General features: G+C 44.6%; 1 protein-coding gene across 1 annotated transcript in view; it reads left to right on the top strand.

Moving 5' to 3' along the window:
- The window catches only part of LOC147631259 (pre-rRNA-processing TSR1-like protein), a 95,540-nt gene that overhangs the window by 60,641 nt on the left and 18,509 nt on the right, over positions 1-16,390 (top strand). The window contains exon 15 of the mRNA XM_086809605.1: positions 8,431-8,534. Coding sequence (XP_086665731.1) covers positions 8,431-8,534 — 104 coding nt within the window. The remainder of the gene's footprint in view (positions 1-8,430; positions 8,535-16,390) is intronic.

Below are 16,390 nucleotides of genomic sequence, written 5' to 3'. Positions count from 1 at the left end.
TATTGGCTTTACTCAGATTCCACTGCTCAATGCTTTATAGGGAATTATTTGTCTAAGTCTTGGACTCTAGAACGATCAGTTCGACAGGGATGCCCTCTCAGTGCTTTGTTCTATGCTATTGCTTCACATCCTTTGCTTCTTTATATGGATCATCTGGTTGATACTAGATAGTTAGAGGGGCTTCAGATTTCTAGTTCACGGCCTTTCATTGCACAGGCTTATGCAGATGATTCATTCTTCATGCCAAAGAACAGTCCTCTGGAGCTTCGCCTATTGATGGATACTCTTTCAGATTTCGGGTTGGCACAGCTGGTCTAAAAATTAATTTTCAGAAATCAAAACTCTTACCTCTCAAGCATTGTGACTGGCATGCTATCCTGTGGCCCGGCCAAATTATTTATCCGGAAAACATAGTAAGACATTTGGGTTATCCCATTGGCTGGAAAATCAGAAATAAGCAACAAATATCTTGGGTACTAAACAAAATTTAGGACAAATTAGAATATTGGAAGATCTCCACTTGGCCATTGCACGTTCGGCTTCGAATTGTCCAGTCCATTGTTCTAGCTTATGTCCAGTTCTACCTTCCTCTATTACATTGGTCATCTCGAGATCTTTCTTCTTTTATGTCTCAAGCCATGGAGATTTTTTGGAAAACTAAGCTTCATAAAAAAGCTTTAAGGTTGCTCAAAATGGACCTGCTTTGCTCACCAAGAATGCATGGTGGTTTGAATATTATTAACATCAAATTTCATGTGTTGGTAAGAAAGATCACTATGCTCAAAACCTTTTTTCAACAAGAGCAGCCTTGGTCTATCATGTTGGCAATTTTGTGTGGTCAGATGCGCACAAATGCTTATGGTCATTGGCTAGTTGATCCATCGGAAGTAGTACTTGGCAAATTTCAAGGTAAAATCCCTGGTTGTCCATTTTCTACTTCCTTGATTCAGGATTGGAAGAAAGTGCTCTCTCGCATCAAATGGTCTCCCCATCCTGCTTCTATAGCTTCCTCGCTTCGAATGGAAAGCCTACATTGGAATGCTGTTTTTTACTCTCCCCTTGCTGTACAACAACCAATCAGAGCTTACAATCTTATGAAGTTGGGCATCTGGTTCATTGACGACGTGGTAGATACTCAAGGGCATATTCTCTCTTTTCCGGCAGCATGCCAACAATACAATCTTGGGATGCATCATAGACCTATATGGAAAGCTATTGCAGATCTCTTACACCCTTTCATTCCGATTCCAACATTGGATGTAAGAGACAGGCTTCAAGATTGGCATCTTCAGTCTTCAAGTTCAAGATTATCCTCTCAGCCTTTGCATCTATTGACTTCCATACAGGCTTATCGATTGATATTACCTCCTCCATGGATTGCTCATCATGTTAATTCTCTTTGGCATCTGAATAAGTCTTTAGCTTGGTGGAAAGGAAAACTGACATTGATATGGAAGTTGAAAATGCCATTGAAGCAGAGACTCTTTCTTTGGAGATGCAATGTTGGTATTTTTCCAGTGGGAGTGAAATTGGCTCAAAGAAGGATTGCCTCTCCTCTTTGTCCAAGATGTCATCATACTACTGAGAGTATTCCGCATTTATTGTGGTTTTGTTCATATTCCAGAGACCTTCTGGACAAGATCTCCTATTTTTTCTCTCTCAGATTTCCTGCACACAGGTTCTACAGGTTTTTCTGGATGTTTGGCATGTTATCAGCTTCTTTGTCACAGTATTCTCTTTTCTTCCATTGGATCAGATACTGGGCCTTATGGGCCCTCTGGCTACAACAAAATCATGCATATCTGAATTCACTCCTTCAGCACCCTTATGAGTTCTTCCGAGCCTCATTGCGGCAGTCCTTATATGATGCCTTACATGAGGAAGATTTGGATATTCAGCTTTTCTTTTACTGTTTCTGATGGATAGGGCATAGGCTCTTTTCTTGAGCACTGCCCTGATGTAAAATGGATGTTTCATAATATAGTTTCTTCGTTTCACAAAAAAAAAAGTGTGTGTGTGTGTTTTTTTGTAATATATATATATATATATATATATATTCTGTTTTCTTAAAAAAAAACACTTACAAAGCAATACTTGGGTTTTTTACACCCTTCCACTAAGGTTCAACAAAAACAAAAGCAGTGTGGGTTTTGTTAAAAAAAAAAAATGAAAGCTAAAAAAAACACCGCGCGTATGTTGTTCGCATTTTTCTGCTGCGCCCGATTGCCTGCCACCCGTACGCCTGCATATGCTACATACCCGCCTGCACACGTACTTGCATATGCCCGATTACCCGCCTGCATATGCTGCCGCCAACGCACAAACCTGGCCAACTGCTGTTGCTTGTGTGTACCAGCCCTACGCTCCACTTGACTGTACAAGAGCAGTCGCTTGCGTGCGTATAGACACCAGTAAATTGGCCTGCGCGTAGCTGTGTGGCTGGATTCTTTGCACATAAGGCTGCGTAATAACCATACAAGCGTTACTTCTCTCTCTCTCTCTCTCTCTCTCTCTCTCTCTCTCTTGCATACAGCCGACTGGCTTTTTCTTTTGTCTCTCTCCAACTGTTCACACAGTTGCAAAAAACACATCCAGCCCTTCTTCTTGCAAAGCAAACAACCCATACAAGACCAAACCTTCATCACAGGTTCCTACAGTATACTCAGAAAAACAGAAATCTTCTCGAACTCATACCTTTTCTTTGACCTCTTTCTCTCTACCTACCGACTTGCTCGTTCACGAGGCTTGCTCTGATACCACTGTCAAATCCCCATGGGATCTCCTCATACAACGCTCCTCGTACAAGACTCGAAACGTGCAAACAAACCAAACAAACACGAAGGGGGTGCAAGCCTGACTCACCTCCCAACCTTGATAGCCGTGGGCAAGCCCACAAGTCTTGGTTGTCCCCACCGAGCCACGAGTTGAGCTAACTAGATGGACGTACCGACCAATCTCTACCTCGTGATATCCCATACCGCCACGAAGCTACCCTTGCAGGCCTCGAGACTGCTGCCGGCCTCGGCTACATAAAGCAGTTGCACGTCTGCACTAGATCTAGGCTCCTGACCATAGAGCTCTCACAAAGACACGCGAGACTCTATATGAACTAATGACTGGCCTTGGCGGCCCTTTTATAGGCTCTTGGCCAGTCATCTGGCGTCCACACTTGGACGCTCGCCCGTCCATACTTTGGTGCCCGCCCGTTAGTCTATCCCTAACTCAGCTTGCCAATCAGCCTGCCTAGCTCCAAGCTTCCCCAAACCTCGAAGCTAGTCTTGTGTGCGTGTAGCACACAGTAGATACACACTGTGCACATGACAGGGAGACACCCACCCCGGCCCTAGGCGACCATCACTCAGTTCTTTCGACCACGAGAGGATGCCCCACCAGCTATGGATGACATACCCACAGCCACATTTAGCCACACATTCTTGAGTGCTCCCCCCTCCCTCCTCCTCGCGAGACCCCACTTTGGCATGACTCTAGACCGGGCCACGACACTCTCGACGCCCCAGACTTCGTGGACCTTGCCAGCAACACAGACATCAGTCCCAGCTTGAGGAGATCTTGGAGAGGCACAGAGTCACCTTCCCACGTCCGGCGAATTTGCCGAGTCTTCTACCGGCTAGCCCCATGCTCAATATCCTTGATGCTCCTCTGTTGAAATATACAAGTGAATAGGGTGTATGCGGGAACAAGCCCTTAGCAAGAGGCTGTAAAAGAGAATCTGTAAATGTGAGAGAAGCTGTGAAAAGGTGAGAAGTATCTACTGGGAGAGAATAAAGGGTAGCATGAGAAGAATTAGGAGGTGTGGAGATATTCTGGGAAGAGGTGGAGAGAATCAAGCAAAAGAGGTGGAGTGAATCAAGGAGAAATGAGTGGGATTAGATGCTTGGATGTAAACCCTATAAATTGAGGCATTGGTCTAATGAGAATTTGTTGGTTTTTGATTATCCATGCTTACATCAAGCTATCAGTTAATTGCTCACTAATCACGTCTTAATTATCGTCTAATCTCTTTTCTAATGATATTGATTCTAGCATTTGATCCACCATAGCTCATCACATTGCTACAAATTTAACATGGTATCAGAGCCTAGCCTAGAATTCATCAAATTTATGAGCCTATTATTTGCTAATCATCTAGCTAATCAAGATTAGTAGGGATTTTCAAAGGTGCTCTACAAGCTGGTGAAGACAGTTTTTGATTTGGTCAAGTCTACAGTGAGATCCAAGCTCTTCATCAAATCTACAGGTGACTTTGGTAAAACAGAGATTAAGCATTCAATGTTTAGTCAAATCTTGTGTTTCTTGGCTTAATCCTCTACTAGACTAATTGCTATTGATGGCCTTGAAAGGATTTGAGCTCATTTGAACTCTAAGGCCCCAGATCTGGACTCCCCGCATACTCTGTTTTTTGTACACAAAACAGAGGATTAATTTGCTAATCAATGATTAATCAACACTAATCACTGAATTTTGGTGCAATTGAGGGTTCAAATTAACCATTGGGTATATGATATAGATCCCTATAACTTCAGATTGCAATTCGGAGATGGTTTGATACTCCAACCATTCCGTACAGATTTGTTACCCTTGGTTTAATGTAATTTCTGGTGAATTTATGCTGATAAATCTGTTGTAATTATCACCTAAACACCAGATTGAGTTGTAAAAGGGTAGATACTGCCCTTGAATCTTGAAATTGGATCAAGAGGTAAGACTCCCTTCACATCATCATGAGTACGGCACAAGAGATAACCAAATTTAATGGGGAGCAGTTTTACACATGGCAGGCAAAAACCATGTATCTGCTCATGAGGAAAAATCTGTGGGGGCTAGTTGAGGGAAGAGATGAATGCCCAGAGGTGAGGGGAAAATGAGTGAAAGAGCAGGAATGAGAAGCTCAGTTTAAATGATGAAATCATTCATCACATCACAGTGATACAATGGGCAAAAGATGCATGGGATGAACTCAATAAATTATTTGGCACTCAAGCAAAAAATTCAAAGATAAATCTGTTAATGCAATTCTACAAACTGGATATGAAGGAAAGTGAACCTTTAATCACACACTTGAACAAATATAAAAGCATTAAGCAACAACTGTCAGCCATTGGCAAAAAGGTAGAAGATGATGAGGCACTAGCAGTGCTTCTGACGAGTGTGGATAAAGGTGAATATGAAAACAATGTAGCAATATTAAAGAATGTACCTGAATTGAAGCTGCACGAGATAGAAGGAGCTCTACTAGAGCAAGAGACTAGAGTCAAAGAGAAGAAATGGCTGGACTCAACAACTGGAGAAGAAAAAGCATTTTTCACCCGAGGAGGATTCTCTCGAGGACGAGGACGAGGAAGAGGCAGAGTAGGAGGAAGGACCTTCACTTGCCACAACTGTGGAAAGCCAGGACACATGGCAAGAGATTGTTACAGCAAACCCAGTGGAGAAGGAACGACAACGGTAAACTTCATGCAGGCTCCTAAGGAAGTGGAGTTAGATCCTCTTTTCTGAGAGAGAGAGAGAGAGAGAGAGAGAGAGAGAGAGAGAGAGAGAGAGAGAGAAACCCCACAACCCAATGTAACCTGCCCCAACAGAGTAAAACCACCTCTGAGCCACCGATGTTGTAGGCCATGTGGTAGATGTATGTCAAGGTCGCGGGCACTTGTAGTAGTCTTGGACACATAGAGAGAGAGAGTGTCAAGGACTATGAGTTTAGGGACTTGAGGCACTGGTCGCGGACTATCAAGTAAGAGGTATAGGGTCCATGTGTGCTAGGATTATTCACTTGAGGGGAGGTGTTGAAATATACAAGTGAATAGGGTGTGTGCGGGAACAAGCCCTTAGCAAGAGGCTGTAAAAGAGAATCTGTAAATGTGAGAGAAGCTGTGAAAAGGTGAGAAGTATCTACTGGGAGAGAATAAAGGGTAGCATGAGAAGATTTAGGAGGTGTGGAGATATTCTGGGAAGAGGTGGAGAGAATCAAGCAAAAGAGGTGGAGTGAAGCAAGGAGAAATTAGTGGGATTAGATGCTTGGATGTAAATCCTATAAATTGAGGCATTGGTCTAATGAGAATTTGTTGGTTTTTGATTATCCATGCTTACATTAAGCTATCAGTTAATTGCTCACTAATCACGTCTTAATTATCGTCTAATCTCTTTTCTAATGATGTTGATTCTAGCATTTGATCCACCATAGCTCATCACATTGCTGCAAATTTAACACCCTCTCCCCCTACCAAGGGGTTACCTCCATAGGTCGTATGATGATGGTCCCACTTTGTATCATATGGCTTGGATTTGACATTCTCAACTCATAGCTCTCGTCTTTGTTTTCTTTTGTACCATGATGAGATTACATGGACACTATTGTATCACTTTTGGTCTCATAGACCCACTGGGTCTTTTGAAGATGTTTAATACAATTTTCTTTCTTTCTTTCTTTGTCTCTCTCTCTCTTCACACACTCAACACCATGGATCTCTTTGATCCTCCATAGCTTAGGCTTGCCGCTTGTGCTTTTGCAAACCTGCAAACCCTGACCCTAACCTACATGGTGCAGCGAGATCATCCAGGGTTTCGTCTCCTTGCCAACAAGACCATCTGCTTTATCTTGATATTCCTTGTGCTCTATTTGAATGTACCTCAATCACACCCTTTGCGGACGTTGAGAGTGGTTGACCAGCAGCTTGGACCAGATGCAGCAATGCGGAGTTGCTTTTCTTCTTACTTGGAGCCTTGGTCCTTTTCTCACTTGAGGGGACTCTGGTAGATTCAGCACTACAGTCCCGCCACACACACGCCCTCCCCAACACACGTGTGCGCACGCGCGTGCGCAGTTTTTTTTTTTTTTTTGGGGGGGGGGATAGAAAGCAAGTTAAAAGAAGACATTTTTTTATTAATGGTTTTCTTTGTTGTAAGAATGACACATTTACCAGAGCCTGCAAAAGTAGTAAAGTGAGCCTTGTTAGGACAAAAAAGTAATTTGCCACACTGTTGCCTACAGTTTATGCGCATTAGGGGGCCAATCCTTCTGCAGATAATTGCAATCGTAAAAAAATGGTGGGAATAATTGGTGTTTGGCACTTTATATCCCATAAACATGGGGCTATTGCAGAGCGTGAGCTTCTAAATTGAATTGCTATGCATGTAACTAGGTGACGAGTTCTACATAGATGCTGATGGATCTACGGGGTTGTATTAGTGTGGGGGCGTTGTGTGGCTTTGGTATTATACTTCTGTTTGTGCTTGTGCAGGATGGCGAGGGAGGAATTTTTGATTGAGACTGAGTGGAGGGCTTGGAGAGCCTTTTGGATTTGTGTGCATGTCGCAAGGGTTAGGGCAAGCGCGAGTGTGAGGGGTTGCGAGTATGAGTGCAAGCGTGAGGTGGAGTTATGAGTGTAGTGAAATGTTGTGCTTGTTCATCCAAGCTTGAGTAGTGTCCTTGAAATTCGTTCCAAGCAACTTGTTTATTTGGATAGGTTGGCTGGTGAGTTGTTAGTAGGTCATTAGTTCGCTGTGTGAGAGTTGTTCAAAAGAATGTAAGGTCCCCTTGGTGAGGGCAGGCAGATTTGGTCCTCTTAGTGTAGAGCGGTATACACAAGCTCAGACATGTCTTAATAGCGTATTTTCACGTCTGTTTTTTTGCACAACATTTTTTGTGCATTGTTTATTGGATTCCAAATTGTGAATTTGTGAATTAAGTTGGTTGCAAGTATGTATGGTTATGTTGAAGTGTGCATACTCTCACTTAAATTTTTTTAAACAAAAAAACAACTTTTGTGTATGAGATTGTACTCTTATAATATAATAGTTCAGAGCAAAACAACACAATCTGTCAGGGTTGCACTAATGGAAGTTTGGTTCTTGAGACTACTTTGAAACACTGAACGGAAAATATATGAAGAAGAGCGTAACAACGTGCACCCAACCTCTCGTAATAGTACAAGGTACTAATGCATTTTATGCATCTTGAAGCCTCTTTCAAGTCCTTCAAGATGCATTTTATGCATCTTGAAGCCTCTTTCAAGTCCTTTGATTTCATCACATGAACAATGATTTATGCTTGGTGTGTAGGAAAAGATGCCTTGTTTTATGCATATCCATTTAGGTTATTCTCTTTTTCTTTTAAGAAATTTCTTTATTGGATGTTCGTTCCGTCATGTCTTTCCCACCCTTTGCTTTATTTGAATTCCTAGAACCTTTCTTTTATACAATCTTCAGTTTAAATTTCAAGACATATAAATGTTAACATATACAAAGAACTCTTGATGTATATGTAATTGATTACTTACGTCTTGTGACAGATTAATTGTGCTTAGTCTTGGATTCCTTGTGGACCATTTGTTGAAAGGGCTACTTTTTGTGTTTAGTTTTGATTTTTTACTAACTGAAGTAAGGTTAATTCTTTGAAATTGTGTTTTTTAGAATTTCCGGATGAAGTGGACACACCATTGGATGTGCCTGCAAAGAAGCGTTTTGCCAAATACAGAGGGCTTAAATCTCTTCGCACTTCTACTTGGGATTCGAAGGTTACTTTATTCACATTGGGACTAATGTCAATTCAAGTTAAACTTGTATGCCGTTTGTATTTGTTGGGCTTTTTGTTTTGTTGAATCGCTTGTATTATAGGTGTCCAGGTCCAAACTCATGTCCCTTGCATGGCATTGTGTATGATAGCTACTTGGGCTAGAGTCTGTCAATAGTATTTATTGGCTCTCTTTAATATGCATAGAAAAACGTGATTGATGTGTTTTTTTCTGGAAAGTTGTTTTTGGCCTCCTTCAAAAGGGAGGCCATTGTGTTTTTAAGCATATTTTCTTCATTTATGGCAGGAAGAGTGATTTTTTCTTCTTAAAATTCATTATCTTGGACACATAGTTTCCAAGGAAGGCGGCTAGTACTTCAAATACACAGCTTTTTGGGATTATAGTTGTACCAAAGAGCATGGATCTTGGAACATTCAACCATTGGTTAAACACACAATTAACTATACGAATGAAATGTCACAAATCACCAAGGCCATCAACCCCGCATTGGGGGCTGAAGATGGGACGTTCCTCTCCCTTTAGGTAATTTAGACCAAAAGGAGTATTTGTACAAGCTTGTGTGTGTCCAGGACCATTGTTGTTCATAGCCTTACTATTGTACTAGGTTGTTCTTTCACAGTGTTACAAACTCCTACTATCCAATACAACATCAGAGGTGAGTTAGCCCTTGGCTTTCCAAGAATCTGCATATACAATGATGCAATCAAAGAAATGCCAATTTTTCTATTGAAACATCAAATTCTACTGCAATAGAAAAATAGAGTGGCTTCATTTTCAGAATCTATCTTATGCTACCCATGTAAAGAATTGCACGATGTGATGAAACCATGCCTAATAAGTGACCCCTAAGTTTTAAGAAACCAAACTTCATAAGATGATTAATACAGAGAAATCTTAAGGAGCATCAAATTCTCCTTTTATTGAAAAATATTGCGGCTTCAACTTTAAACTCTACCTTATGCTACCCATGTAAATAGCTCTCTATGGATGCATAGGGCTCTCTATGAGCTCTATGCATGCATAGAGCTCATAGAGAGCCCTCTATGCATGCATAGAGGGCTCTACCTTATGGATAGAGCTGTCTATGCATGCATAGAGCTTGCTATTTGTATGCATAGAGTACTCTCTATGCATGCATAGGGATCTCTATGACCTCTATGGATGTATAGAGTGCTCTCTATGCATACATAGGGCTCTTTATGTGAGTGTGCATACATAGGGCTCTCTATGAACTCTCTGGATATAGCTCTCTATGCATGCATAGGGCTCTTGTTATGCAAATAATATTCTCATGTTATCTTCTCTTTTCGTGCCAGCAAGTAGTAACAAGCACAATGTCTTTTGGGACGTCAATTTGCCCAATACCACATTCCCTATCACCTTCTCCGTCAATCTTGGGGCTACCATAAGTGCATAGGACTCAAAAACGACAAACCATGTTAGCTGGTGTCTAACTTGATAGTGACCGACATTCAGATAGGAGTGTGATTGTATCAAGACCAGGCCCATGAAGAAATTAATCAATCTAACTTGGGCTTATATGTCTAAAAGAGTTCTTATATGGAGTATATCATGGTTGTATGGGATGCTAGGATTTGCTATATGTAGGGTTTCTTGATGCATCTATACTTCTAGTTGGATGCTAGCTGTCCAAAGGTGAGAAGCGTTGAATTTTCGAATCAATTACAACGAATCAATGACAATTCTATTATACCACGAGAGAACATTAGGAAAGTCCACAAATTGGTGATGGATTGGTAGGAACGTATATGTGGCATATCTTGGTGGTATGGGACACTAGGAGCTACCACGTGTGCGGTTTTACTGGCCTTGATGTGGCAGATGTCTAGGACTATGTGGTAACGTGTTGATTGGTGGGGTTATTCTAGATCTACCTAGTCTCAGTAGAGCACTTGATGCTGTTTTGCACGACATTTACCTTGACATAGTGATTGAGAGGAACTCGAAGTTATTTTGATAATTCAGTATTAAGTTACATTCGTGCTCATGATGATTGCCCTCTATCTACCGGGTAGTAGCTTGCAGGTGTATTAGATCTTGGTGAAATGTTACAGGCATTTGGACACCAAGAGACCATTTGGTTGGTTGGAATTGCCTATGATTTATGCTGAGCATATGACTGTTTGTAGGTTATGTTTTGCATAGAATCTGGTAGTCCGGATTTTCTTGCAACTTTAGAACTTGAAGCTATCAATCTAGGAGCAGCCAACCCTTGAAAAGGGCCGATGATTTGTTGTATAGTCATTGCATGGATGTGCATTGGCATATATTGGCTCACACTAGAGGTTTTTATCAGTGGTGTTCTGATTTGAACACATGCCCAATATGCTTTATTAGAGGTCTTTTGTTTTGAACACGGTCGTGATGTGCTCATTCTCTCATGTTACTCATGATGATGAGAGTGCTGAGATACTTGAGGGTTATGCAATTCTCGGACAGGGAGGAATTTGTTGATCATCCTCAGTCGGATGGTTGGGTGACTAAAGAGGGTGAATCAGGTTTTGGAGGATATGCTTTGTGGATAGGTCTCAGGTGACCATTTGATTGGGAGAGGTACATCCAACAATCAAGTTGCCTACACCAATACTCAGCATTCAATGGTGGGTTACAATTCGCTTATGCCATGTATGGATATTAGATAGATCTTTGGTGGCATTGGGACTACAGGGTACTCAGATTGATGCAGTTAGAGATTTCTTTACGGATATGTAGGAGATGCTGGTCACTGCTAGAGATTTTTATCAGTAGTGTTGAGGATAGAGCACAACTTTACGTTGATAGGAAGCATTCATTTTGAGGAAGTCTTTTTCCAAGAGAATGCTTGTGTATTTGAGAGTATCTGAAAGTTTTAAGGCATTGCGGATGGGGAAGTATCCTCTAGGTATGATGAATTACCCAATCCTAGTGTGGATAGGTATTATGATCGACTACGAGAATTGTCTTTGCGATTTCAAGTTATTTGATTCCATGGGAATTGGAGATTGAGAGGTGGTTGGGTTCGTGATTTGGTTTTGATTTGGTCTTTTGTTCCTCCATTGAGACAGTCATGTAGGAACGATGGCTTGTGATTAAGCTGGTTCCAATATAAATTACCATGTGGAAAGACCGGACATGTGTGAACTTGATTTTGGAATCAGTTGTCCGATGTGGCTCGACTTTCCTAAACTCATTTCTAAGAGTGGAAATATTTGAGGTAGGGAAGTATGTTACGTACCTGATTCTAACCACATGGTTAGTTGGGCCTAAACTTGGGTCAGGGACCCTGAGCATTAGTGCAATATGCTGTGATTACAAGGTTTAAGGTGTTTATAAGTGTTATCCCATAAACTATAGCTATTTATGAGTGAGCGGCTATTTGTAGGTTGACTGAGGAGCACACACTCGCTTGAGTTGACCACGGAGAAGCCTGCTCCAAATTCTGTAGGGGAGTGCAAAGGGCCGCATAAACTAGGAATCTCTCAGTAGAGGACCTGCATATGACTGTCAGATCATGCGCCAGTTATTTTGACACTTGAGGAGAGGACACGGGAGCCCAGCTTGCAGTTGAGGATCCCAGAGACGGTACTTACAGATCCTAGTCTCGCCGAGAACATTGAGAGGATCTGGCATGATAGTCAATGCTCTGACCAGGATGCAGCAGGCTAGTGTGCCCAGGGACTCACAGAGCTTAGCCTTTTTCTGCACGCTGCAGCTTTGACACGGCTGGGAGAGATTCGCGAGCGGGAGCAGCGGCTGAGACGCAGCCTTGCTTCGCTTCAGCGCCTTCAGGAGCAGCAGCTTGCATGTGAGTGGGTGGCGTCCCAGCTGAGCCAGGCACGCCAGGAGGTTAGAGAGGCAGAGGAGCAGAGACATGAGTTTTACTATCGTCGCCAGGCCTCTCAGTGGACGCAGCTTGGGGATAGAGTGACTGGGGAGTTTTTTGAGATTACTGGACCCCGCCATGCTCGAGTAGGAGTCCGTCAGCTTGGGAGGCCGGACGGGTCTGTAGCTACCGAGCCCGGGGAGATCAGAGCCATTGCCACTGGGTTCTATAGAGACCTGCTTTCAGCGGAGCCAGCCACTGAGGCTCGGGATGCTTGCAGACAGACGGTGTGGGTCCATGTGCAGAGGAGGGTCACAGATCGTATGCGTACAGTCCTTGGTGCGCCTCTTTCAGAGGTTGAGCTTGCTGAGGCCTTGAGGGTCCTGCCGCGCCATAGTTGCCCAGGGGAGGACGGGCTGACGCCTGCCTTTTTTATGCGCTATTGGGACCTTTTGGGGCCAGGCCTCCGCAGGGGCTTTCAGTATGTTTTGGACAGTGGGGTAATGCCACAGAGCTTTTCAGAGGGCTTGATCTTTCTTATCCCCAAGGGGGAGGGAGTATCAGATGATATTCGGCATTGGAGATCTATTACGATCCTCAATACTGTCTACAAGGTTATAGCAAAGGCCTTGAGTTTGAGGATCCAGCCCTTCCTGGGGGAGTTGATTCATGCTACCCAGACAGTATTCGTCAAGGAGCGTAGTATCCTTGACAACATTTTCACCTTCTGGGAGGCGACGGCCCGAGCTAGATTTCTTGGTGAGGACTTGGTCGTGATGCTTCTCGATTTTGAGAAGGCATACGATAGAGTCGATTGGGGTTTCTTAGAGGGCACTATGCTTCGCTTGGGCTTTGAGCCAGGTTGGATTAGAGGGGTGGCGGCTCTGTATTCCACAGCTCGCAGCCATGTGTTGATTGCAGGAGGACGGGGGCCGAGTTTTGAGTTGACCAGATCAGTCCGTCAAAGGGGTGTCCCCTCGCCCCTTTTCTTTTTCTCTTCTTTGCGGAGGCTATGAGCATGTATTTGACGGCAGAGGAGGTTGGTTTGAGAGGACTCCAGCTCCCAGTTCGGGGGGAGGACCTGCTCGATGCTGAGTTTGCTGACGACACGGGCTTATTTTTGCATGGCCAGGAGGCCAATCTTCTTCGGGCAGAGCAGTCGCTCCAGGTTTTTAGTGCAGCTTCAGGAGCATTGATCAATTGGCGCAAGACAGTGGCCTTTTGGATCAGTAGCGCTCCCACTCCGGCATGGAGCCCGGACCCCGGACCCCGGACCCCGGACCCCGGTTTTAGATGGATTCCTCTTGGCACAGCAGTGCAGTATTTGGGATGCGAGATTGGACTAGATTTGTCACCTGAGCAGCAGATTGCCCCGCTTCTTCTGAGCATTCGGAAGAAGCTTTTGTATTGGAGTACAGCTCGACTATCCTTGGCCGGGAGGGTGGTGGTGGCAAATCAAGTGCTGTTAGCGACCATGTGGTACATTACGTCTTGCTGGATCTTCTCGGGCTCTTGCATCAGCCAGGTACAGAGACTGATCAGGAACTTTCTTTGGTCTAGGCAGGACGGTCAACCAGCTCGGGCAAAGGTTGCATGGGCAGTTATTACACTTCCGCTGGCTCAGGGAGGCTTGGGCATTATAGATCCAGTCGATCAGAGTAAAGCCTTATTGGGGAAGCTTATTGTTCGGGGGCTGCTTCCAGGCGCTGAGCCTTGGAAAGGGCTTCTCTTGCAGCGGCTGCAGGCTCGGGCTCCCCCAGCAGGGGGCACTTGGGCACCAGAGATTCGATGGATCTTCATAGAGATGAGGAGGACAGGCCTCAGTAGAGGATAGGAGGACAGATTTGCCTTGAGCATCCTGAGAGCTTGGGAGCTGCTGAGACCGGGGCTCTCTCAGCGACCTCCTCCTTGTGTTGAGGAGCAAGCCAGACAGCCGCTCATCTGGAGCCCAGCGATTCGCACAAAGCAGGGTCATATGCTGGGTTCTCGGCCTCGTCTAGCCTGGGGACCTTTGGCGGCAGGCCCAACACGTAGCTTTGGAGACTGGCAAGCCTTTTGCAGTCTACCAGAGGAGATCCAAGTGGAGAGGCTGAGTCACTTCAGAGGGGGGTTGATTATGAGGGATGACATTCAGGAGGCACTCACAGAGGAGTGGTTCACGCCTATCGAGCTAGTGGCCCCACGGTGGATGGGAGCCTTTACACAGTTGGATGCGAGAGCAGCTCTCGTGTGCTTCTTCTATATAACCATTGTATGTTGTTGTAGGAGAGTACTTTCCTTTTATGTATGTACTCTTATATTTTAGATACATGGTTATATAGAAGAAGCACACGAGAGCTGCTCTCGCATACCCACAAGCTTCCCTTTGTGCATATCCACAAGCATCTCTCTCTCTCTCTCTCTCTCTCTCTCTCTCATTTACATTTACATATGGGCAGGAGATTGTGGAGTATACAGATGCATATACATATCTTGGGGTAGTATTTAGTGGGCCAGTGTTTTCGATGAGGAGAGCAGCAGTGACTAGATTGACTAGAGCACATGCAGCCCTGGGTGGTTTGGAGAGGATGTGTTCGCAGGTTCAGTTTCAGGAACCTCGAACGAAACTTTGGCCTTTTGACACTCTAGTGACATCAGCTATGCTTTATGGAGTGCAGATATGGGGACCTTAAGTGGGCCATCACAGCGCAGGCGGGTGGAGAGGTATGGAGAGACCTTTGGTATCTATGATTGCTAGGATTATTAGAGCCAAGGCCGTGGTACCTCATGAGATTATTCGAGTAGAGCTGGCGGCTGCCCCTCTGGTGATTGAGGCTCTTACGAGATCAGTCTCCTACATACATGGCTTGTGGGATCTCCCCCGAGACAGATATGCACGCCTCGCCCTGGAGTCCTCCCGACAGTTAGCTTTACAGGGAGACACGGCTTGTTGGTATGGACAGATGACATCTTGGTTCCAGGCACATGGTTTTAGCATGGACAGATTGCCTCCCTTCCAGTATTCTCTGGAGGCACCCTCTCTCACTCTCACACGGACAGAGATTACCAGACTCATCCGTCAGGATTTAGTTCAGCTGGACATTAGGAGGACATGGATACAGCCGACTGAGGAGCTGGGCACGAAGATGGCTTTCTACAGAGAGCATTTTCTTCAGCTCACAGCAGATGGTTTTGTGATCAGACCCAGTTACATGGATGTACACTTGTCTCATGCAGTACGATGCGCTATTGGTCAGATTCGCACATCCTCACACCAGCTTGAGATTGAGATTGGCCGATATAGAGGTATACCAGCTGAGGCCAGGATATGCCGAGTATGCCATGGGGAGCCAGAGACAGAGCTGCATTATATATGCCATTGTACTGCATACTATGAGATACGTGGTCGTTTCCACTGTTTATTCAGAGAGGGTTTTGGACCACTTTCCAGAGTCATGGGGTACCAGGACCAGAGGTGTTTGGGATTGTTCTTGCTTGAGCTGCGGAGACATAGAGATAGCCTGCTTAGGCGCACAGAGAGCCAGACTCAGAGGCACATTACAGACTTCTTTAGTCCAGCCATCACTGAGCCAGATGGACCACAACAGCAGCAGGACATGGATACTGCCCACACCAGAGGTACACTGATTGATCGTGCGATTGAGCTTGGGTGGTCTAGACGCCCACGACTACGGAGGAGGGCATCCCAGCATAGACGGAGGTTGTAGCGGCGGATTCGGATTATTCTTGCGAGGCATGCGAGACACCCAGTCAGGGTGCTGACCATAGAGGATATTGAGGAGATCCGCCAGCGTCCGATGCGGCACATATTATGAGATGGAGGCACCTCCATAGTGTACCCCTCCGTCCCGCATGATATTGTATCCCCTCACTATATTCCACTCACCTCCATAGCGTACCCCCCCCCCCCCCCCCCCCCCGCCCCCCCTCACTATATTCACACCCTATAAGGGTTTCTGTTTACCTTCCATTTCCAGTTTCATTTTCTAGGTGCCAGTAGTATCATCTTTATTTT

The sequence above is a fragment of the Cibotium barometz genome, chromosome 15 (genome assembly GCF_041138505.1).
Source record: "Cibotium barometz isolate CiBa-2024 chromosome 15, ASM4113850v1, whole genome shotgun sequence".
Classification (NCBI taxonomy): Eukaryota; Viridiplantae; Streptophyta; class Polypodiopsida; order Cyatheales; family Cibotiaceae; genus Cibotium; species Cibotium barometz.
The sequence above is the reverse complement of the archived record's forward strand: the minus strand, read 5'-3'. Positions and strand labels throughout refer to the sequence as shown.